The sequence below is a fragment of the Atractosteus spatula genome (assembly GCF_055471065.1).
Source record: "Atractosteus spatula isolate fAtrSpa1 chromosome 24 unlocalized genomic scaffold, fAtrSpa1.hap1 SUPER_24_unloc_1, whole genome shotgun sequence".
NCBI classification, from domain to species: domain Eukaryota; kingdom Metazoa; phylum Chordata; class Actinopteri; order Semionotiformes; family Lepisosteidae; genus Atractosteus; species Atractosteus spatula.
Genome location: NW_028296641.1, coordinates 906,395 through 929,364, shown reverse-complemented (window position 1 = coordinate 929,364; position 22,970 = coordinate 906,395). Strand labels below are relative to the sequence as shown.

General features: G+C 55.3%; 2 protein-coding genes across 3 annotated transcripts; both read right to left on the bottom strand.

Annotated features, from left to right (window-relative positions):
* Positions 1–2,816: 2,816 nt before the first annotated feature.
* Positions 2,817–13,931, bottom strand: efemp2a (EGF-like fibulin extracellular matrix protein 2a). Its single transcript, XM_088909016.1, has 11 exons — positions 13,725–13,931; positions 7,073–7,214; positions 6,805–6,853; positions 6,479–6,709; positions 5,901–6,023; positions 5,609–5,725; positions 5,064–5,183; positions 4,476–4,595; positions 4,250–4,376; positions 3,966–4,161; positions 2,817–3,521 (listed from the first exon to the last, which is right to left on the bottom strand). The coding sequence occupies exons 2-11, from the start codon at positions 7,154–7,156 to the stop codon at positions 3,360–3,362; spliced, it is 1,329 nt and encodes a 442-aa protein (XP_088765142.1). The 5' UTR covers positions 7,157–7,214; positions 13,725–13,931; the 3' UTR covers positions 2,817–3,359.
* Positions 13,932–17,562: 3,631 nt separating this feature from the next.
* fibpa (fibroblast growth factor (acidic) intracellular binding protein a) lies at positions 17,563–22,879 on the bottom strand. Of its 2 annotated transcripts, none has more exons than XM_088909039.1 (12): positions 22,799–22,879; positions 22,434–22,498; positions 22,021–22,114; positions 21,735–21,933; positions 21,120–21,246; positions 20,758–20,858; positions 20,535–20,668; positions 20,100–20,208; positions 19,790–19,853; positions 19,620–19,706; positions 18,432–18,529; positions 17,563–18,168 (listed from the first exon to the last, which is right to left on the bottom strand). In XM_088909039.1, exons 3-12 carry the CDS (start codon positions 22,103–22,105, stop codon positions 18,099–18,101), a joined length of 1,074 nt encoding a protein of 357 aa, XP_088765165.1. In that variant the 5' UTR covers positions 22,106–22,114; positions 22,434–22,498; positions 22,799–22,879; the 3' UTR covers positions 17,563–18,098. The 2 variants fall into 2 exon arrangements, with proteins under 2 accessions (XP_088765165.1, XP_088765164.1); XM_088909038.1 differs by having other exon boundaries at positions 22,792–22,870.
* Positions 22,880–22,970: the final 91 nt, after the last annotated feature.

Below are 22,970 nucleotides of genomic sequence, written 5' to 3'. Positions count from 1 at the left end.
TGTTAACAGGGATGGGGGGTGGTAAGGACAGCGTGTAAAGAATAGCTTCCACATAGCCACGTGGAGACCATGCTAACTCCACACGGAAGGTGCTCTGAGCCAGAATCTAACCCAAGGCCTTGTTGCTGTGCTGATCCCCCCCATCCCCCAGAATAATAATTTTGGCAACACAGGTTTAATTATCAAACAGTCGTGCTGCGGCTGAGGTTTGGCACAAACACACAGACCCCCGGACTGCCCCCGCCTGCCGTGGGGTCTGTGTCCAGGGGAACAGAGCACATGAAGCCAAGCTCCTTGCCTCCTTCTCCCTCACTCTCTCCATCCTTTTCCAGCATGCTCTCCCATCCTCTCAGCCGCCCACGCGTCCCTAGCAACAGGATCGCCGTAGCCTAGTAACCGCATCTACGCACTGGCTCTGCGGGCGGGAGGACAGGATGGTGAGAGAGACAGCCGCGATGCTTCTCGGAGAAAGAGCACTGCTCCTGGACCTGCGGCATCCCACAGCAGTCAGACTGAATTTTAAAAACAGTGTTGCACAGCAATCGATGGAAAAGTCCCGATTAAAACCTGGCAGTGTCCCGGCCCCCCACACACAGGCACAGACCCCGCACAGGGACGGACGGAGACAGGGCAGGAGCAGGCTCACGAGTTGCTCCAGTCCTGTCCTGGGCCTCCAGCTCCCGGCCCTCGGAAGCACAGTTCCTCATTCCAGGCATCCCACTGGAGCAGATCAGTGTTCGGATTGGCTGCTTACATGGGAATGGGGTCTGAGTCTGGATATACACACACACGCGCAGGTGTTCTGGTCATTTGAGAGAAAATGGTGCAGCCCAGCAATAAGGAACGAATTCGCCTTGAAGGGGTGTATAGAGCCACAGCTTACAGACCTTGCTCTCCAGCCGCTACTACCCACTGCGTCCCGGCGCAGAGCAGAATGGAGGAACGTGCAGCCCGGAGTGCGGTCAAGAGGGAGGTCTTGTCTTCTCACTGATTCCACCTGGGCAAGCGAAGCTGTCTCTCACAGCCCCTCCCCGGCCGCGCTGGACACCTGTCCCCAGGTCTGGACAGGGGGTCTCCTGAGGAAAACCTCCACACTGTTTCGGCTCCAGGTTCAGCCAAGTCCCACAGCGGAGCTGTCCCAATCCCAGAATTCCAGGCTTCTCCCTGTAGCTGCTGTCAGGAATTTGCACAATGATCTGCCCACGCTGCCCCATCCTGTGCCGGCCTGTTGCCAGGTCCTAGTGCCAGGGAGCGCCACAGACTGGGGCGCCAGGCCAGGACACAGCGTCCCCGCGCGTGTGAGTGCGTGGGCATGTGTACACTCTGCATGTGCGAGAGGGACAGCGTGTGAGTGTGAGCCTCTCTCGCAGAGGAACAGCGGCTGTGTGGGCTGGTCCTGTCATCCGTGTGTGAGTCTGTGTCATCGCCATCGGTCCTGCCCGGAGCTTAGTGTGACCAGGAGGACGAGAGCCGGGCAAGGGCTCGTTCGTTTACGCAACGACACATGAGCACAAACGGGAAGAGCTACGAAACACGTGTGCAGCCTCGTGTTCCCAGGATCCCATCCTGCCATCTCGCGAAGGAAACCGGACTGTCAGTCCCAGCAGCAGGGCTGGGAACTTGTGTGATGCACTGGTGATGCACTCCCACACGATTCTGGTTGTGCAGCCTAGTTGTGAGGAAGAAGTTGCAGGAGATTGCACACAGGTCAGTATGAAGGTTTCACACGTGGCGATGAGGTAAGAGAGCAGGAGCTGCTGTTCCTGTGATATTCAACTGGAGTTTGTTGCAGTTACTTTAAAAGCATTTACAACCTGCTCTGCAAGAGCGTGAATGTGCTGCATGTGGCCGCTGGCAGGAACGTGTGAGAGGGAGCAGGCAGTCCGAGCAGAGCAGCTGGGACATCCTAGGACTGGAGGGGCAGGGGGCTGGCAGCATGCGTGGTGAAAGGAATCAGATCAGTGGTTTACTAGGTTACAGTTTCAGTGGGCAGGAGCTGTAGATCCCTCTGCTCTCTCCAGCTGGGTTTTTGGTGTCAAATACTGCCCTCCTGTGGTCAAAGCTGGTATTCCTCTGGCTGGCTGTCGCCTGTCAGTACAGCTGGCTGGGCAGTGTCAGGGAGAGCTTCTTGAGGTCCAGTTTGATCTGACTGTGGCCAGAGAGAGGAGTTAGTGCGTCACAGAGGAGTGTCCAGGTCTACCACCGTTCTTCCCGGAGAGGGTCTGTTAGTGATCTTCCTGCTGCTGACAGAGCTGTAGCAGCTCCCACCCAGTGCTGTTGACCTCGGCGTCGCGGCCACACCTGTGTGAGCTGACCGTTGTGCGCCTGTTTGTGCTTTCCCTGGCCGACCGCGTGTGGAGAATGTTTTTGCTGTAATAAGAAGATTGTGTAAGGGGGAATGTAGACTGCATTTAGGAAAATCTCATTTTGTGTGGCGGTACTATTTCTGCTGATATGAAGCCAAACACGCGACTCTCTCCCTCTCGTTCTGAATGGCAGTCTTGAGCTGCTGCCCCCTCCTCCCCCGCACAGAACAGTGTCTTCAGAACAGCGTGTGAAGTGAGATGTTCTCTGTTCTATCTATAGACGGCCGAGAGAGGCTGGGGGATTCAGAAAGGATTCAGAATCTCCCCTCTCCAGAGGGGCTGGGGTTCTGACCCTAATCCAGCACATACTGTAGCAGTAATTATCGTTATGGCCCTTATTCAAGATGAACAGCATAGACAGTCAGGGAGAGATAGCGCCCCCTACAGACACACAGAAACCCGACAGGCTGAGAGACAGCGCCCCCTACAGACACAGATACACTCACACTCCAGGTTTTCCAATTTTATTATTTTTTTGCCTTTTTTTTCCTACACAAATCCTTCATATCTTGAGGCCCCATAAACTTGATCTGATAATGAACATTTTAAAAAATAATAATCAAATACGTACATTTATATATGTCCTTCTTCTTTAATAAAAAAAACACAAAAAGGCAGTAAATACAAAAAAAGAGAAACTAATGCAACCCCACATCTGTCTGGCTCGGATTTGGAAAAGGGTTCGAATCTATTCGTCAACAAGGAGTCCAACCCTGTGGGATTTTATAGCGAGTGCACGCTCGTCAATGATTAAGGACTTCGAAGCGGTTTAAGGCCAATTAAGTCGCTAACTGACTGAATGAGGTTGTCACGAGCTCAGTGACCCAATGTGGCTCTGCAGGACCAGGAGAAACCCACTGCTCTCCTGGGCCGGCAGGACAGGGTCGAGGTCAGAGGCAGCGGCTCGGAGGCGGGCCGGGAGGGGTCAGTGTCCGGCGAACCCAGAGTGGACAGCAGCTGTAGTGGTGTCTGGGCTGAGGAGGGGGGCTCTCTCTAGAAGGCGTAGGGCCCCACGTAGATGGCCAGCCGCAGCGCGGAGCTGGTCTGGTAGCTCATCAGGGGGTTGACGGAGATCATCTCCAGGTCCAGGACGAATTCGCGGGGCCCGGTCACAGCGCGGGCCAGCACCAGCATGGCGCTAATGTTGTTGATTTGCTGGAGGGAGGGGAAGAGCAGAAATGAGCCTGAGCAGCGCTGGAGTGCCCTGCTCCTTTAAATCCCGATACTCAATCCCTGTCAGGATTACTCTGGAATGCTATCCCAAATGTGTAGTTGGACATTCCCAGCATTCCGATGAGATTAGAGGGGTTGTGTCTGGCAGCGCGGAGGAGTAGAAATGCGGGGACAGAATTTCAGAAAAACTCCCGACAGACAACGTGAAGCCGTCCAAGTTTCTGAAAGTGCTCAGAGTTCATTCCTGCAGAGTACAAGAAATAGGAAAACAAACGTGTTTGTGTGTGTCTGTATGATGTGTGTATATTGTGCCTGCGTGTGTATGCATCTCGTGTCCATGCGTCAAGGTGCGCTGTGTGTGCATAGTGTTGGGTCACCACGATCTCCATGGTCACTGCGGTCACTGTGATCACTGTAGTTGCTCACCCGGATGTAGAAGTCCCCCTGCTCGTCTCCGGAGCGAATGCGGAACGTGTTGTAGGCGCCGGGGTAGACGCTGGTGGCCTGGATCTGGAAGATGTCGGAGGGGACGGAGCGGTCAGACGTGATGCTCATGTACCGGTGGACGATGGAGAAGGGCAGCTCCCGGCACGCCGGCTTCGTCACCGGGCACACGCAGCGGCTGCGGAGAGCGACAGACAGGGCGATCACCAGCCAGCAGAGGGCACTCTCCCGCCCCACACGAGCCCGTGGGCCTGTCCGGCACGTACTTGTCCGACACCTGGACGTAAGGCTCCTGGCAGCGGTTGGTCTCCACACACTGGTAGCCCCCGTGGATGTTGATGCAGGTCTGGGATTCGCTGCACTGGTGAGCCCCCGTCTCGCACTCGTTGATATCTGCAGGGTCAGGGGAGGAGGGAGGCAGGCGTTAGCGCTGCAGCAGACAGGCCCCCGGGTCACCAGCGGGACCACTCCGCACCGCGGGCCGGGCCTCACCCTGGCACAGCCGGGTGCCCAGCAGCTGGTACCCCTCTGGGCAGACGCAGGAGAAGCGGCCGGGCTCATTCACACAGCGGTACTGGCACAGGTAGCTGGAGTAGCTGCACTCGTCGATGTCTGCAGCGGGCGAGAGGAGAGGTCAGAGGTCATTGTGAGGTCATGGAGGCGGCTGGCTGTGTCACTCCTGTGCATGTGTGCTGCCAGGTGAGAGTGCTTGCTGTACAGGTGTGTTAGTGTATAAGTAGTACCTTAGGTCTCTCGGCGTATAGGTGACTCAGTGAATATATATACATACTGTATGTCTCGTGTGTATAGATGTCTCAGTGCACAGGACTCGCGGTGTATAGGTGTCTCAGTATAGATACGTGAGTGTATATATACCTCAGTATATATGTGTCTTAGTGCACAGGTACTTTCTCAGGTTATAAGTGACGCCGTATAGTTCTCTCAATATACTGAAGCTGTTTCAGTGTACATTGTCTCAGTGTACAGGTCTCTCAGGTTGACTATATAAGTGACTCAGGTTATAGGTCACAGCGTATAGGTGACTAAGGTTATAGGTCACAGCATATAGGTGTCTCGTACCATTGCAGGCGAAGCCATCCTCTCCCAGCTCGTAGCCCTGCTCACAGCGGCAGGCGAAGGTCCCATAGGTGTTATAACAGCGCTGCTGACAGGGGGCACCCATGTCACACTCGTCCACATCTGCACAGAGTACATAGTAGAGAGTATAGAGTACAGTGCAGTGTGTACAGTATATCGTTTAAATGGTATATATGGTCTATATGGTGTAGAGTACAGTGCAGTGTGTATAGTATATGGGCTATATGGTGTAGAATAGCGGGCAGTGTGTATAATATATGGTGTATACGGTGTATATGGTCTATATGGTCTATATGGTGTAGAATAACGGGCAGTGTGTATAATATATGGTATATATGGTGTATATGGTGTAGAGTACAGTGCAGTGTGTATAGTATATGGTGTAGAATAACGGGCAGTGTGTATAGTATATGGTGTATATGGTCTATATGGTTTTGAGTACAGTGCAGTGTGTATAATATATGGTCTATATGGTCTATATGGTCTATATGGTGTACATGGTGTAGAGTACAGTGCGCCTCGCTCACCCACGCAGGAGCGGTTGTTCCCCGCCAGCTGGAAGCCGGGCTCACACTGGCAGGAGAAGGAGCCCGGCGAGTTCACGCAGCGGTGCTGGCAGTACCGGTACCGACACTCGTCAATGTCTGCGAGAGAGAGCAGCACAGGTCAGTCCTGTCGCAGTCGGACACTTCTGAACTCCACAAGACCCGGAACACGCTTGAGCTTCTGCGTGCTGGTTTCTCGCTCAGGACATAGAGGAGGTAATTTAACACATTTGATGATCTCAGCCCGGCACCCACGTTGCGCCCGGAGACATACCCACGCACTCGGTGCCGATCTTGCGGTACCCATCCGGACACTGGCAGGTGAAGGAGCCGGCGGTGTTGATGCACAGCTGGCTGGGCTGGCAGTCGTGCAGGTCCTGCTCACACTCGTCCACATCTGGCCACACAAAGACAGTGCAGTTAGCGGCCTGTGACGCCCCCTCTCTTCCCCCGACCCCTCAGCACAGCCCAGGTCCTGCGCGGGCTGGCCTGCTGCTCACACATGTCCACTCTGCATTTATAGGGTCCTAATAGCGTGGCCAATCAGCTGGTACACTAGAGATCCTTGCTCCAGAGCTCAGTTTCCCATATCACACTGGAGAAACAGACTGTGGGACAGACTCAAAGAATGGAATAGTAACAGACTTGAAGGAATACAGACCCACAGAAAGATGCTCTAACACACCGACTGTGCAGAGAGACACACAGACACATACAGACACACAGACAGTACAGACAGACACACAGATGGTACAGGCACACAGTCACACACACAGACACATAGTCACACACACAGACAGTACAGACAATACAGACACACAGACAGAAACACACATAGAGAGCAAAGCTCACCAGCACAGGTGTCTCCCTGGGGCTCGTAACCGAGGGAACAGGGGTTGAAGGGGGTGTGGCCAGCGGCCGGCAGGCTGGCTGGTGATTGGCTGGGATCGCCCGCCCCCGCGTTGACCTCGTTGTTGGCGATGACTGAGGCTGAGCGAGGGAGGCACAGATAGCCTCCATAGTGATTAAAACACTTCATCTCCCCCTTGCAGGCGTCCGGGATCGTCTCGCACTCGTTTATATCTGAGGAAGAGGAGAGCGGTGACCCGGAGGACCAGGTAGCAGGGTCTTTACAAGCCTGCTGAGACTGTGAGGCTCAGACTGGGGCTTCCACTTACCTTTACAGTGCAGAGTCTGGGCATCCCACTGGTACCCATCAGTGCATTCCTGCTCAGACAGAGGGAGAGGAGCGAGAGGGGAGAGAGAGGGAGAGAGAGGAGAGAGGGGAGAGAGAGAAGGGGGACAGAGAGAGGAGAGAGGGAGAGAAAGAATTTAGAAAACAATAGTGTTCAAGTTTAAGAATGAACAGTTTCACACTTCAATCACAAATGACCAACAGAGGCAAATGTACTTCACAAACAGGCTGGGGAGCAGCTTTCTCCTCACCGTGAAGGCGTCAGATTCAGAGGGCTCCTGTGAAATAGCTGTGTGCAGAGCACAAGTCAGCAGCACCACCCACAGAGGTCTCATGGTCTGCAAACAGGCCAGGACTGGGAGAGGTCAGCACCACGGAGCAACTTCTGGAGTCCTGGAAGAAAGATGGAGAGACTGAGACACTGAGACACTCTGAGACAGACGGAGACAGACGGAGACAGACGGAGACAGACGGAGACAGACGGAGACACTGAGAATCACTGAGACACTCTGAGAGAGACTGACACAGACTGAGAATCACTGAGACAGACTGAGAATCAATCACTGAGAATCACTGAGACAGACTGAGAATCACTGAGAATCACTGAGACAGACTGAGACAGACTGAGACAGACTGAGACACTCGGAGACACTCGGAGACACTCGGAATCACTGAGACACTCTGAGAGAGACTGACACAGACTGAGAATCACTGAGACTGAGAATCAATCACTGAGACACTCTGAGACAGACTGAGAATCACTGAGAATCACTGAGAATCACTGAGACACTCTGAGACACTCTGAGACACTCTGAGACACTCTGAGACAGACTGAGACAGACTGAGACAGACGGAGACAGACGGAGACACTCGGAGACACTCGGAGACACTGAGAATCACTGAGAATCACTGAGACACTCTGAGAGAGACTGACACAGACTGAGAATCACTGAGACAGACTGAGAATCAATCACTAAGAATCACTGAGACAGACTGAGAATCACTGAGAATCACTGAGAATCACTGAGACAGACTGAGACAGACTGAGACAGACTGAGACACTCGGAGACACTTGGAATCACTGAGACACTGAGAGAGACTGACACAGACTGAGAATCACTGAGACTGAGAATCAATCACTGAGACACTCTGAGACAGACTGAGACACTGAGAATCACTGAGACACTCTGAGACACTCTGAGACAGACTGAGACAGACTGAGACAGACTGAAAATCACTGAGACAGACTGAGACAGACTGAGACAGACAGACACTCTGAGAAACCCTGAGACACTGAGAATCACTGAGACACTCTAAGAGAGACTGAGACACTCCGAGACACTCCGAGACAGACTGAGACAGACTGAGACAGACTGAGACACTCTCAGGCATTCTCAGACACGCTGAGGCACTTTGAAACATTCTGAGACACTCTGAAAAACTCTGAGACACTGAGACATTAAGATGGACAGACACTGAAAGACACTGTGCCAGACTGAGCCAAATGGACAGAGACTAAGACACACTGAGACATTCTGTCTGATCCACCAGCAGGCCAGTCTATGCAATCTCCCTCCTTCAAGAACTGTAAGAACTCCTTCTCTCCTCTATCTCTCTCTGATGTTTTCCTAAACAATTTCCTGGTTGTTAAAGTTTCAATGTCTCACTATGTTTTTTAAAAAACAGCTTGTAACTTTTCTCCAATCTGTCTGGCAGCCTCACTGAAACTCTGGTGTTCCAGTAAATACACACTCTCTCACACACACACCAACACTGATACACACGCACACTTACATCAACACTTTCACACACTGTAATTCAACACTGACACACACCCACTGCATTTACATTTCAAATATTAAAACAGCCAGGCTTGTTTTGCCAAATTTTTCACTCCTGACCTCAGACTTGATCCCTCCCTGTGCCACCATTTACACAGCTGGGCTGAGAACCGCAGGATGAAAACACAAAACAATGTCAAAAATGTGCATGGAAATATAAATACGTGAGTCCAAGCTACTGCAAAAACAACTTGTGCTCATTCACAGAGCAGGCAGGATGGAACCCGGAGCAGTGGCTTTCTGTCACCCAGTACTTAGTCCTCTCCCTCTGCCCTCAGAACAGCACAGGTCCATCTGTGTGAGCAGCTCCCTTCCTGAGGGACAGGGGGACTGAGAGGCCAGAGGGGAGAGAGATGTGCAGACGAAAAGAGAGATGCAGAGATCAGGACGCAGAAAAACAGAGAGGGAGACAAGAAGATAATAGAGGGAGACTGGAGGAAAGGGAGGGACAGGACAGTCTGTGGAACTGACAGCAACACCCAGCTGTTGGTCCTGGGCTAGTCCCACTGTAGAGCCCAGACCCTGTAATTTCCCCTGAGGAGAAACAGGCTGTTTCCCAAGCACCTTATTACACCAAATTGCAGCCCTGCCTGCCTGCTGCTTCAGCCCTTTCATCTGGGGAGCTGGAATGAGCTCCCCTGCCTGTGCTGTCTGCTTGGGCTCAGCGCGCAGGCCCAGACCGCCCCTGTCTGCTCGGGCTCAGCGCGCAGGCCCAGATCGCCCCTGTCTGCTCGGGCTCAGCGCGCAGGCCCAGATCGCCCCTGTCTGCTCGGACTCAGCACACAGGGCCAGACCGCCCCGTCTGCTCGGGCTCAGCGCGCAGGCCCAGACCGCCCTGTCTGAAAGGGGCTCAGCGCACAGGCCCAGACCGCCCCTGTCTGCTCGGGCTCAGCGCGCAGGCCCAGATTGCCCCTGTCTGCTCGGGCTCAGCGTGCAGGCTGTCTGAAGCTCAGTTGCACTTCCAATCTCTCTGTGTCTCAGGACTGACAATCAGACTCCCGGTGAGCAGCAGTCTGATCCACTTCAGGTTTTGCCAGCTGCAGAACTCTCTTGAATGTCTATTCAGAACCAGGTGCCTCACACTGCAAACTGGGCTCCTTATTCAGAGCAGCGTCTGCACAGGCAGGCCAACGCAGAACATCAACCCTGATTGTTCCAGAGGCTGTGGGGGTGGGAAACTGGTGCTCCACATGGCCCAGTTCCCAACCCCCCCCCGGGGCTCCTCCCTGCTGTTCAAGTGCCCCCCAGGCTGACCACCCCCAGTACCCTGTGATCAAACAGTGCTCAGCCTGGGAACAAGCCCCCCTCCTCGCTGGAGGCCACACAGTGAGAGCAGAGACACAGGAGCCATCTGGCCTCTTGCTGAGCTCGCTTGGCTGCTCCCTGGCTGACTGATCTGAGGATCTCGTCCGGCCGTTACTCACAGGGATATCAGCGTTAACAGTGTGGACAGCCTGTTACAGACTCACACCACCCTTTGTGCAAAGAAGTGTCTCCTGTTCTGTTGTCATCATGAAGACCACCGGACTGGCCCACGCAACCCTGCTTAGAAATTCAGCTCTTTAGCAGATATTGGATGTGAGGGAACAGCAGCTCTGACCTGAACTTCATTCCCCAGAAAGCTGTGGGGTCTGACCTGCCACCCTCAGTCACATGACCAATTGGGTCTGTGTGGACCTGTGAGAGCCTTTGTGGTTTGAAGCTGGTATGCAACTTACTTGCCTGGTTAGTTCCTGATTGTGAGGGATACGAGAGGAAGTTTAATTACGACGACCCCTGCCTGTTACTTTGTAGTTGAGGGATGTGTTTGTGTCCATTTCTTGGGATGCCCTACAAAAAGATTACCTGCTGGGGCATCTGGTTGTGTCACAGTAATTCATCTGGAGGACCAGTGCAGTAGACTGGGGAACTGTCCTGTCTGCTGCCTGCTCTCTGCTTCCCCACAACCTCTGCTAAAAATACAGGGCCAGAGAGCAGTGAGCGCCGTCTGCAGACAGAGAGGGGGCGTCTGCATCAGAGCAGGCACGCGTGACATCTATCACATCACGAGAAGGCAGCTCCACCCTGCTTCAACACTTTCCTCTGTCTTCACCCGCTTCAACAAGGTTCACAGTATTCTAGCAGTTCATCTCCTTCAATACACTGACACAGCCCAGTCACAGGCTCTAGACTCCTCTAGTCCCTGTGGAGTCCAGCACACTGACACAGCCCAGTCACAGGCTCTAGACTCCTCTAGTGCCTGTGGAGTCCAGTACACTGACACAGCCCAGTCACAGGCTCCAGACGCTTCTAGTGCCTGTGGAGTCCAGCACACTGACACAGCCCAGTCACAGGGCTCTAGACTCCTCTAGTGCCTGTGGAGTCCAGTACACTGACACAGCCCAGTCACAGGCTCCAGACGCTTCTAGTGCCTGTGGAGTCCAGCACACATACACAGCCCAGTCACAGGCTCTAGACTCCTCTAGTGCCTGTGGAGTCCAGCACACTGACACAGCCCAGTCACAGGCTCTAGACTCCTCTAGTGCCTGTGGAGTCCAGCACACTGACACAGTCTAGTCACAGGCTCCAGATGCTTCTAGTGCCTGTGGAGTCCAGTACACTGACACAGCCCAGTCACAGGCTCTAGACTCCTCTAATCCCTGTGGAGTCCAGCACACTGACACAGCCCAGTCACAGGCTCTAGACTCTTCTAGTCCCTGTGGAGTCCAGGACACTGACACAGCCCAGTCACAGGGCTCCAGACGCTTCTAGTCCCTGTGGAGTCCAGCACACTGACACAGCCCAGTCACAGGGCTCCAGACTCCTCTAGTCCCTGTGGAGTCCAGCACACTGACACAGCCCAGTCACAGGCTCTAGACTCTTCTAGTCCCTGTGGAGTCCAGCACACTGACACAGCCCAGTCACAGGCTCCAGACGCTTCTAGTGCCTGTGGAGTCCAGTACACTGACACAGCCCAGTCACAGGCTCCAGACGCTTCTAGTGCCTGTGGAGTCCAGCACACTGACACAGCCCAGTCACAGGGCTCCAGACGCTTCTAGTCCCTGTGGAGTCCAGCACACTGACACAGCCCAGTCACAGGGCTCCAGACTCCTCTAGTCCCTGTGGAGTCCAGCACACTGACAGAGCCCAGTCACAGGCTCCAGACGCTTCTAGTCCCTGTGGAGTCCAGCACACTGACACAGCCCAGTCACAGGGCTCCAGACTCCTCTAGTCCCTGTGGAGTCCAGCACACTGACACAGCCCAGTCACAGGCTCTAGACTCTTCTAGTCCCTGTGGAGTCCAGTACACTGACACAGCCCAGTCACAGGCTCCAGACGCTTCTAGTGCCTGTGGAGTCCAGTACACTGACACAGCCCAGTCACATGCTCCAGACGCTTCTAGTGCCTGTGGAGTCCAGCACACTGACACAGCCCAGTCACAGGCTCTAGACTCTTCTAGTCCTTGTGGAGTCCAGCACACTGACACAGCCCAGTCACAGGCTCTAGACTCTTCTAGTCCCTGTGGACACACTGACACAGCCCAGTCACAGGCTCCAGACTCTTCTAGTCCCTGTGGAGTCCAGCACACTGACACAGCCCAGTCACAGGCTCTAGACTCCTCTAGTGCCTGTGGAGTCCAGTACACTGACACAGTCCAGTCATGGGCTCTAGATGCTTCTAGTGCCTGTGGAGTCCAGCACACTGACACAGCCCAGTCACAGGGCTCTAGACGCTTCTAGTGCCTGTGGAGTCCAGCACACTGACACAGCCCAGTCACAGGGCTCCAGACGCTTCTAGTCCCTGTGGAGTCCAGCACACTGACACAGCCCAGTCACAGGCTCTAGACTCCTCTAGTCCCTGTGGAGTCCAGCACACTGACACAGCCCAGTCACAGGCTCTAGACTCTTCTAGTCCCTGTGGAGTCCAGCACACTGACACAGCCCAGTCACAGGCTCCAGACGCTTCTAGTCCCTGTGGAGTCCAGCACACTGACACAGCCCAGTCACAGGTTCTAGACTCCTCTAGTCCCTGTGGAGTCCAGCACACTGACACAGCCCAGTCACAGGGCTCTAGACTCCTCTAGTGCCTGTGGAGTCCAGCACACTGACACAACCCAGTCACAGGCTCTAGACTCTTCTAGTCCCTGTGGAGTCCAGGACACTGACACAGCCCAGTCACAGGCTCTAGACTCTTCTAGTCCCTGTGGAGTCCAGCACACTGACACAGCCCAGTCACAGGCTCTAGACTCTTCTAGTCCCTGTGGAGTCCAGCACACTGACACAGCCCAGTCACAGGCTCTAGACTCCTCTAGTGCCTGTGGAGTCCAGTACACTGACACAGCCCAGTCTTAGACTCCAGACGCTTCTAGTCCCTGTGGAGTCCAGCACACTGACACAGCCCAGTCACAGGGCTCTAGACTCCTCTAGTGCCTGTGGAGTCCAGCACACTGACACAGCCCAGTCACAGGGCTCTAGACTCCTCTAGTGCCTGTGGAGTCCAGCACACTGACACAGCCCAGTCACAGGCTCTAGACTCTTCTAGTCCCTGTGGAGTCCAGCACACTGACACAGCCCAGTCACAGACTCCAGACGCTTCTAGTCCCTGTGGAGTCCAGCACACTGACACAGCCCAGTCACAGGCTCTAGACTCCTCTAGTCCCTGTGGAGTCCATATACAGTATAAGGTTAATCTTGTGATTACTAGTTCTTGTGTGGACAGAAGAGCTAACATCTGAGGACTGGTTAGAACTAGCAGTTAAAGTTTAGAGGTTAGAGCTATCAGCCAAGATCCTCTTTACTACTTTCTTTCCACTTTTCACACACTGAGCAGAAGGTTTCTACTGCTTCACAGACCAGTAGCAGCAATAAAACAAATCTGCCATCCATCCAGCAGAACTTCCTGGTTCTGACTCAGCCCAGCCCAGAGCCTGCCCATCTGGCTCCAGCGGAACGCCAACCTCACAAACCGCAGCAATCCCGCCCCCCTGGGCGCCTCCCCACACCCTACAGAGACCCCCTTTCCCAAAACGCAGAGCCGGCGGCGTAACCGTAAGCAGGGAACCGGGCCGGCGCGAGGTACTCACAGGCAGGCTGCGCGGACGTGACGGGCCTCTCTGTCGCACAGCAGCAGTGTGCTCATGTCCAGCCCCACGCTGAGCTCTGAGCGCATGGCCGGGAGGCGGCTCCGTAAGAGCGGAGAGCCCCGCCCCCGCAGAGCCCCGAGGCTGCGGATTCCTGGTGGGGAGCCAGCGAGCGCCGGCCCGCTCCCAGAACCCCACACCTGGTCTCACTTAACCCCCTCCCCCCCTGCAGCTGCTGGGGGTGGAATCGCCGCCCCTCCCACCCCCCCGGAGCCTGAGGCTGCACTATTTATAGACCCAGAGAGCGCCACAGGAATGTGACACGACCGCACAGAGACCGGCCACGCCACAGCACCGGCGCACGCACGCACGCACACACACACACACACACCACTGTTCGCGTTGGCTCAGTTCGTGCACAGGACAGGGGGCCAGGACACCCCATCTTCCTCTCTTCATTCTCCACAGAGATCGAATTCTTATTGACGCCAGTGATCAGGAGACCCAATTATACAGCTGGGCGTCCACTGGGGCAAGCAGAGAAAAACACCCCACTCAGCAGTGCCCGCCTCCCAGGATTCGGACCCGTGACCCTGGCATCCTCTGCCCCAGGCGCCTGCTGTCAGTGCAGGAGAGAATCTATTCAGCAACAACACTAAGCACACCTGACACAGACGCTGGGACTGGTCGCAGTCTGCAGCTGGGAGAAGGGTCTCAGCGCAGAGAGGGGGTCACGTTTGTCTGTCCTGTACGCAGGGGGCTCAAGGTGGGGTACATCAAGGCCAGCACCAGGCAGACACACGCACACAGGAAACCAGAGTACAGGGAGAACATGCAAACTCCACTCACACAGCACCCCAGGAGTCAAACGCAGGGCCCCAGCACTGTAAGGCAGCAATACTGACCACTGCCCCACCAGGCCGCCTGGCATGCCAGGCCCAGCTTGTACCCCACCTCCCTCTTTCCTGCCCCCTACCAGTCCCAGACCAGTCTCTGACCAGCCCCAGACCAGTCTCTGACCAGCCCCAGACCAGTCCTGTGCTCCTCTCCTAGTCTGGGGGACTGGGCCTGGATGTGGACACATTGTGGCTGCAAAATCTCTCCCTCCTCTGTACAGCCCCAGTTCCAGACTCCCACAACCCTTTGTGTAAAGACACACCCCTTGTAACCAGTGCTACACCTATTTCCCTCCACCGGTGTCCTCTGGTTATCTGGCTTGTGTTCCACCAGGGATTCCCAAGTCTGACACTGGAGGATTCTGAATACTGGTATCAGGTCCCTTGTACCCTCCGTTCCCGACGCCAGAGGTTCAGTGGGCCCCTCCCATGTGCCCAGGAGAGTCTCTGGTCATTATCCCTACACTGACTCCGAGCTTCAACATCCGTTTGTCCCACAGTGACCAACAGTGCAACTTGATTCCTGCAGCAGCTCAGCACTGCCCAACCTGCGGCCAGCAGAGAGGAAAGACGCGACGTGGAGTCGGACTTGAGGTTAGAGCTGTCATGATGCCAACCTTACATCCTGTCTCTCGTGTCGGGGAACAGCAGCAGCCGAGCCTCTCGGCAGCGTGCGGTGTCTGTCTGATCGTGTAGCTCTGGAATAAGATCTCTCCAGATGTTCACCGACAGCGGATGTTTAGCATCACTGTTGTGCTTTCAGTGTGTACTGCTTGCTGTGCGTGAAACTGAGACGGGCTTCGTTTCCTTGAGATGTGTACAAGTTTCCCCTCCCAGCGTGAGAGACTGGAGCTCAGCTGTAGGTAATTGGTGTGTGTGTGTGTCTATAAACAGGTTGTTTCAGAGCCCCGGTGGAGACATGTACCTGATCTGTTTTCACTACAAAAGAACAACCAAAAGGCATTGTGACAAGGCTGTAAGACAAGCACTGCTGTCGGCCCCCCAGCCCCAGGCATCCACTCTCACGCTGTCCCGGGACAGCTGCTGTGGGGGAGGGACTCTCCCCGCACAGGAAGGAAAACACACGCGTCTGCACCAGGCTCACCGAAACTCAGTAACAGGAACAAGACCCCCGGCACCACCTGCAGCTGGTAAAACCCGGAGTGGATCAGACTGCTTTGCAACATGCATGCAAGCCCAACCCTTCTGGGAGCCGTCATAGAGGAGAGGGACTGAACACTACACACCCACTGCAAAGAGAGAGAGATTAGACACTACACACTCACTGCAGAGAGAGAGGGACTGGACACTACACACTCACTGCAGAGAGAGAGAGAGAGAGAGAGAGAGAGAGAGAGAGAGAGAGAGAGAGAGAGAGAGACAGGACACTACACACTCACTGCAGAGAGAGAGAGGGACTTGACACTACACACTCACTGCAGAGAGAGAGAGGGACTGGACACTACACACTCACTGCAGAGAGAGAGAGGGACTGGACACTACACACTCACTGCAGAGAGAGAGAGAGGGACAGGACACTACACACTCACTGCAGAGAGAGAGAGAGAGGGACAGGACACTACACACTCACTGCAGAGAGAGAGAGAGGGACAGGACACTACACACTCACTGCAGAGAGAGAGAGAGAGAGAGAGAGGGACAGGACACTACACACTCACTGCAGAGAGAGAGGGACAGGACACTACACACTCACTGCAGAGAGAGAGAGAGAGGGACAGGACACTACACACTCACTGCAGAGAGAGAGAGAGGGACAGGACACTACACACTCACTGCAGAGAGAGAGAGAGGGACAGGACACTACACACTCACTGCAGAGAGAGAGAGAGGGACAGGACACTACACACTCACTGCAGAGAGAGAGAGAGAGGGACAGGACACTACACACTCACTGCAGAGAGAGAGAGAGAGGGACAGGACACTACACACTCACTGCAGAGAGAGAGAGAGGGACAGGACACTACACACTCACTGCAGAGAGAGAGAGAGGGACAGGACACTACACACTCACTGCAGAGAGAGAGAGAGGGACAGGGCACTACACACTCACTGCAGAGAGAGAGAGAGGGACAGGACACTACACACTCACTGCAGAGAGAGAGAGAGGGACTGGACACTACACACTCACTGCAGAGAGAGAGGGACAGGACACTACACACTCACTGCAGAGAGAGAGAGAGAGAGGGACAGGACACTACACACTCACTGCAGAGAGAGAGAGAGAGAGAGGGACAGGACACTACACACTCACTGCAGAGAGAGAGAGAGAGAGGGACAGGACACTACACACTCACTGCAGAGAGAGAGAGAGAGAGGGACAGGACACTACACACTCACTGCAGAGAGAGAGAGAGAGAGGGACAGGACACTACACACTCACTGCAGAAAGAGAGAAAGAGGGACAGGACACTACACACTCACTGCAGAGAGAGAGAGAGAGGGACAGGACACTACACACTCACTGCAGAGAGAGAGAGAGAGGGACAGGACACTACACACTCACTGCAGAGAGAGAGAGAGAGGGACAGGACACTACACACTCACTGCAGAGAGAGAGAGGGACAGGACACTACACACTCACTGCAGAGAGAGAGAGAGAGAGGGACAGGACACTACACACTCACTGCAGAGAGAGAGAGGGACAGGACACTACAAACTCACTGCAGAGAGAGAGAGGGACAGGACACTACAAACTCACTGCAGAGAGAGAGAGGGACAGGACACTACACACCCACTGACAAGGGAGAGAGAGAGAGAGAGGAACTGGACACTACACACCCACTGACGAGGAGGACAGAAAGAGAGAGACTGACCCCCAGGTAAACAACACAAAGAGCAGACGAAGACAAAACAATAAGGAGCCGTAAACTGTCCCACCTGACCAGAGCCTTGACATAATTTCACCCTTCCAAAAACTACACACCTTTCATGTGCTTAAAGAGTTTTATTTAAATTAAGAATAAAAACAGATAAAATAGCAGGTCTTGTGTGCAGGTATTCCCTCTCACTGGCTACTCAGCACACAGGTCCATATCGCCCCCTAGTGGCCCTCGATTAGTCAATGAGCTTGTTTCAGATCCAAGGGGAGAGCCTGCTTCTCCAGCTGCACATCTACATGTAGACGGCTTCCGACGTCCCAGCAGGCACTGAGGGCGGTCCCTCCGAGAACAGCTGTATGAACACTAACACCTCTGGGAAAACCGCCCCCTGGGGTCCCGGGAGAGAGGAAGAGGAGCTAACGGCAGGACCTCAGTGGCTCCTCAGTTCCAGAATCCCAGCCCCCGTCTCCCGAAGAGTCCCAGGGAAAGCCAGGCGAGAGTCTCCCTTGTCCTCCTGTCTCACGTCTCCAGCGGACACACCCCACTCCGCTGGTGTCCAGCAGACACAGCACGCTCCTGTCCCAGGCCTGGGCTCTGCAGAGAGGGGGCAGGAGGGACAGGGCAGGGGCGCAAGACGGGCGCTACTCATGGTACATCTTCAGGATGCAGCTCTTGATGACGCCCATGTACCGCTCCCAGATGGCCTGGTGCCTGCAGAGGAGTCAGGACACCAGGGACACCAGTCAGATTCCTTGTGCATGAAAGAAGCCAAGCAGGCCAACGGCGCCATCTGGTGGCCAAACCCAGCAGCACACCACATCTCAGTCCGATACAGGTTTCATTAAGATCCAACAGAACAAAACAACAGGCAAGCAGCTACAACTACAATTAAAAAAGACTTTTCATACGATTCAAACCTTAGGACAGGAAGAGGGGGGAGAGAGGAGAGCTCACCCTGTTCTATAGAACCTCACCTGAAGGCATCAAGGGCGCGTGCAGAGTTGGTGTACTGAGTCAGGAAGACTCGGACATCGTTCAAAATCCACCTGTCCGAGCGGCACGGCTCAATGAACTAAGACAAAGAGCAAGAGTCAGTGTACAACCCCTACACAGCCCAGCCCATATATAACCCAGGTCCTATATATAGCATGGCACAGCACCTCACACCTCTGTATGGTCCGGCAAGCCCCTGTACCAGACAGCAATACGGCCCAGCCAGCCCCTGTATCAGACAGCAATACGGCCCAGCCAGCCCCTGTATCAGACAGCAATACGGCCCAGCCAGCCCCTGTACCAGACAGCAATACGGCCCAGCCAGCCCCTGTATCAGACAGCAATACGGCCCAGCCAGCCCCTGTACCAGACAGCAATACGGCCCAGCCAGCCCCTGTACCAGACAGCAATACGGCCCGCCAGCCCCTGTACCAGACAGCAATACGGCCCAGCCAGCCCCTGTACCAGACAGCAATACGGCCCAGCCAGCCCCTGTATCAGACAGCAATACGGCCCAGCCAGCCCCTGTACCAGACAGCAATACGGCCCAGCCAGCCCCTGTACCAGACAGCAATACGGCCCAGCCAGCCCCTGTACCAGACAGCAATACGGCCCGCCAGCCCCTGTACCAGACAGCAATACGGCCCAGCCAGCCCCTGTACCAGACAGCAATACGGCCCGCCAGCCCCTGTACCAGACAGCAATACGGCCCAGCCAGCCCCTGTACCAGACAGCAATACGGCCCAGCCAGCCCCTGTACCAGACAGCAATACGGCCCAGCCAGCCCCTGTACCAGACAGCAATACGGCCCGCCAGCCCCTGTACCAGACAGCAATACGGCCCAGCCAGCCCCTGTATCAGACAGCAATACGGCCCAGCCAGCCCCTGTACCAGACAGCAATACGGCCCGCCAGCCCCTGTACCAGACAGCAATACGGCCCAGCCAGCCCCTGTACCAGACAGCAATACGGCCCGCCAGCCCCTGTACCAGACAGCAATACGGCCCAGCCAGCCCCTGTACCAGACAGCAATACGGCCCGCCAGCCCCTGTACCAGACAGCAATACGGCCCAGCCAGCCCCTGTACCAGACAGCAATACGGCCCAGCCAGCCCCTGTACCAGACAGCAATACGGCCCAGCCAGCCCCTCTCCAGGCCGGTCAGCTTCACCTTCTCCACCAGGTCGATGAACAAATCCCGCGCGTCCTTCGTGTGCATCAGCTTGGCTGCGATGTTCACCAGGCTTCTCGACAGGTTCTGAGGGAGGGAGAGAGTTCGGAAAGTCAGGACCATCACCCGTGCCTGCCGGAGAGACGCCCACAGTGGCCTCCCGCGCTCACCTTGAAGTTCGCCTCCATCTCCGCAAACACCTGAATCTTCCCCCGCAGCGCCGTGCAGACCAGACTGGGGCGGACAAGCACACAGGATTAAACATAGACCCTCCCCCTCCTTCACCCAGGACCCCCTTCCGAGACACAGACCACCCCTCCTCTCTCCCGGACTGGACCCGCAGGGACCCAGCTGCCCTCTGAACAGTCACAGTGACGCTGTGTTACACCGGGCCTAACCGCAGTGTCCCAGACGCAGGACACAGAGAGCCGAGGGTCCCCAGGGATAATCGGGGGGTCATTTTTGGCACACGGGCAATACCTCTTGTGCTGGTCCAGCATGTCTTTATCTGTGATGAGGATCTTGAGGTCCTTCAGATCCTGCAGGAATTCCTTGTCCAGATCAACATCCATGTCCTCCACCATGGAGTCTGAGAGAGAAAGAGCCAGCACTGGTCAGCCTCCGCGCCTCCCTGCCTCCAACATTCATCCCCAACTCTACAACTCTCTCCACGCCTCCCAGCCTCTGAGCTCCTGCAAATCGCAGCACTGAAGCAGCTCAGCTGGAGAGCACTGCAACCGAGGCTGGGGGACTGGAGTACTGTGGGGACTGGGGGGCTGGAGTACTGGGGGGACTGAGAGGCTGGAGTACTGGGAGGACTGAGAGGCTGGAGTACAGGAGTAATGGGGAGACTGGAGGACTGGGGACCAGGTTGACCGGGGGAACTGGGGGGCTGGGGGACCACTCTCTGCTCACCCACTGCTCCCACGGTCCAGTACTGGATAAGCTGACTGGCGCAGAAGGCAAAGTCTTCGAAGGTGAGATACTGCAGCTTCTTCTTGCCCGTCTCGAAGCGGCTGTTGGCGAAGAAGACGATGGCAGCGTAGTCCCTGCGGAGAGGCAGACGGACAGGGAGAGGCTGCCAAGGCGGCCCGGACCGGACCAGAACTCTAGAACTAGAACGGAACACGGGACTCACCGGGCCAGCCGGTCGGACAGCAGGAAGTGCTGCTGGATGTTCTCCACCAGGGGGCCCTTCATCTCCTCCACCACCTTGAACACCCGCTTGAAGTTGTCAAACTGTCAGGGGCGGAGAGGGAAGGGGCGTGTCACTGCAGCAGCAGCGTGACCACTCCACAGCCACACCCACACCCACACCCACACTCACTCACCCACCCACTCCACACCCACTCTCCAAAGGCACACATGCACCCCACTCTCCACAGACACACCCCCCACACACCCTCCCCACTCTCCACAGACACACCCCCCACACACCCTCCCCACTCTCCACAGACACGCCCCCCACACACCCTCCCCACTCTCCACAGACACACACACCTGGCGCCGGCAGCTCTTCAGCGTGATGCCAGTCTTGGCGCTGACGTCGTCCAGGTCCTTCTTGGTGCCCTTGGACAGTTTCTTGCCCAGAACCTCGCGCACAAACGCCTCGTCAAACGCGTAGTACCTGCGTCACAGTGTGCGCTTACCTCCGGATCAACACAGTGTGTCTGTCTGCGTGTGTGTATCTGTGGATCGCACAGTGCGTCTGTGTGTGTGTCTGGCGGGGGGGGGTGTAGCTCTTAATCTGTCAATCAGCATGGCCTGACTCTGAAGGGAGGGGTCTGTACCTCAATCAGCATAGCCTGACACTGGGGGGAGGGGTTTGTGTCTCTGGGGGGAGGAGTTTGTACCTCTCAATCAGCATGGCCTGGCTCTGGGAGGAGGGGTCTGACTCTGGGGGGAGGGGTCTGTACCTCTCAATCAGCATGGCCTGACTCTGGGAGAACGGGTCTGTGTCTCTGGGGTGGGAGGGGTCTGTACCTCTCAATCAGCATGGCCTGGCTCTGGGGGGGGGGGTCTGTACCTCTCAATCAGCATGGCCTGACTCTGGGGGGAGGGGTCTGTGTCTCTGGGGTGGGAGGGGTCTGACTCTGGGGTGGGAGGGGTCTGTACCTCTCAATCAGCATGGCCTGTCTCTGGGGGGGGATCTGGAACAGCAGCTGGTTGCTCAGCTTGGCCGGGTTGTGTAGAAGGCGCTCGGCCATCTGGAAGGTACGGTAGTGATCCATGGTGTCGCTCTCCAGGACGTCCTGCGTGGTTCCACACTGCTCCAGAATCCCACTCTTCATCCTGATGGCTACAGCATCGCTCACTGGAGCAGAGGGGAGAGGGGCTGTGTGAAAGACAGGGCAACCCACTGGACTCATGCTAACAGAGTGTCCCCTAGTAAGAGACTCACCAGTGTACCCATCCAGCCACAGCTGGTAGACCTCCTCATCCATGATGGTGGTGTTCCCCACAAAGACATCCAGCTCCATGGTCATCCTGGCAGCCTGGAGAGAGGGGACACAGCACTTAACATACAAATACACAGCACTTAACACACTCACGCAGCCTGGAGAGATGGGACACAGCACTTAACACACAAATACACAGTACTTAACACACTCACGCAGCCTGGAGAGAGGGGACACAGCACTTAACACATAAATACACAGCACTTAACACACTCACGCAGCCTGGAGAGAGATAGAGAGAGAGCGAGGACACGCACACGCACACTGGAGAGAGAGGACACAACATGCAGACAAATCTACATCCGGCACCTTTAACAATAAAACCCTAAACAGCAGAAACACTTCGTGTACATACAGCAAGGTCCGGGTGCACACCAGGACGTCACGGGTTCAGCGGTTTTCAGATACACGCAGCTGTTTCTGTTACAGAAAACAAACAAAATTCCTTCTTTGGAGAAATATCGGGTTCGACTCCGCCCAGCGAGCGTCCATGCAGGCGCGTTAAAATCGTTTTTGACCTTAATGCCACTGTCGCAATCTGCAGAGGTGCGTGAGGCTATCGTTTCTTCAGACTAAAACAAACAGGATGAACGAGAGTACCTTACTCGAGGCAGCTTATATTAGATGTGCGGCGTATTGCAGTCTCTGCATAACAAGTCTTTATCGCAGAACAACCGAAGAAATTTAAAAACCCGGCATGTCTGTTTACTTACGACTTACAGTCCTGCTGTCGGCGACACTCCGCCAGCTGCATCTGTTGTGCACGGTGTCACCGAGAAGACGTTCCGCCAGCCTGTTCCGCTCTGCACAGGAAGTAGCTTAGAAAGGATAGGGCACTTACAGATGACGTCAGAAAAAAAAGGAAGTGCTTTATTTCCTGTTTACAGCAGCA

What these genes read in the sequence shown, in the direction of transcription:
- efemp2a (XM_088909016.1), bottom strand. Translation starts at nt 7,156, where the DNA reads ATGAGACCTCTGTGGGTGGTGCTGCTGACTTGTGCTCTGCACACAGCT. An exon ending in TACGTCCAGGTGTCGGACAA is followed by an intron (nt 4,162 to 4,249) that starts GTACGTGCCGGA and finishes CGCTCTCCGCAG; the next exon opens with CCGCTGCGTGTGCCCGGTGA. An exon ending in AGGGGGACTTCTACATCCGG is followed by an intron (nt 3,522 to 3,965) that starts GTGAGCAACTAC and finishes CCCTCCCTCCAG; the next exon opens with CAAATCAACAACATTAGCGC.
- fibpa (XM_088909039.1), bottom strand. Translation starts at nt 22,105, where the DNA reads ATGACCATGGAGCTGGATGTCTTTGTGGGGAACACCACCATCATGGAT. An exon ending in GTGGCTGGATGGGTACACTG is followed by an intron (nt 21,934 to 22,020) that starts GTGAGTCTCTTA and finishes CCTCTGCTCCAG; the next exon opens with TGAGCGATGCTGTAGCCATC. An exon ending in TCATCGACCTGGTGGAGAAG is followed by an intron (nt 18,530 to 19,619) that starts GTGAAGCTGACC and finishes TCTTTGTCTTAG; the next exon opens with TTCATTGAGCCGTGCCGCTC.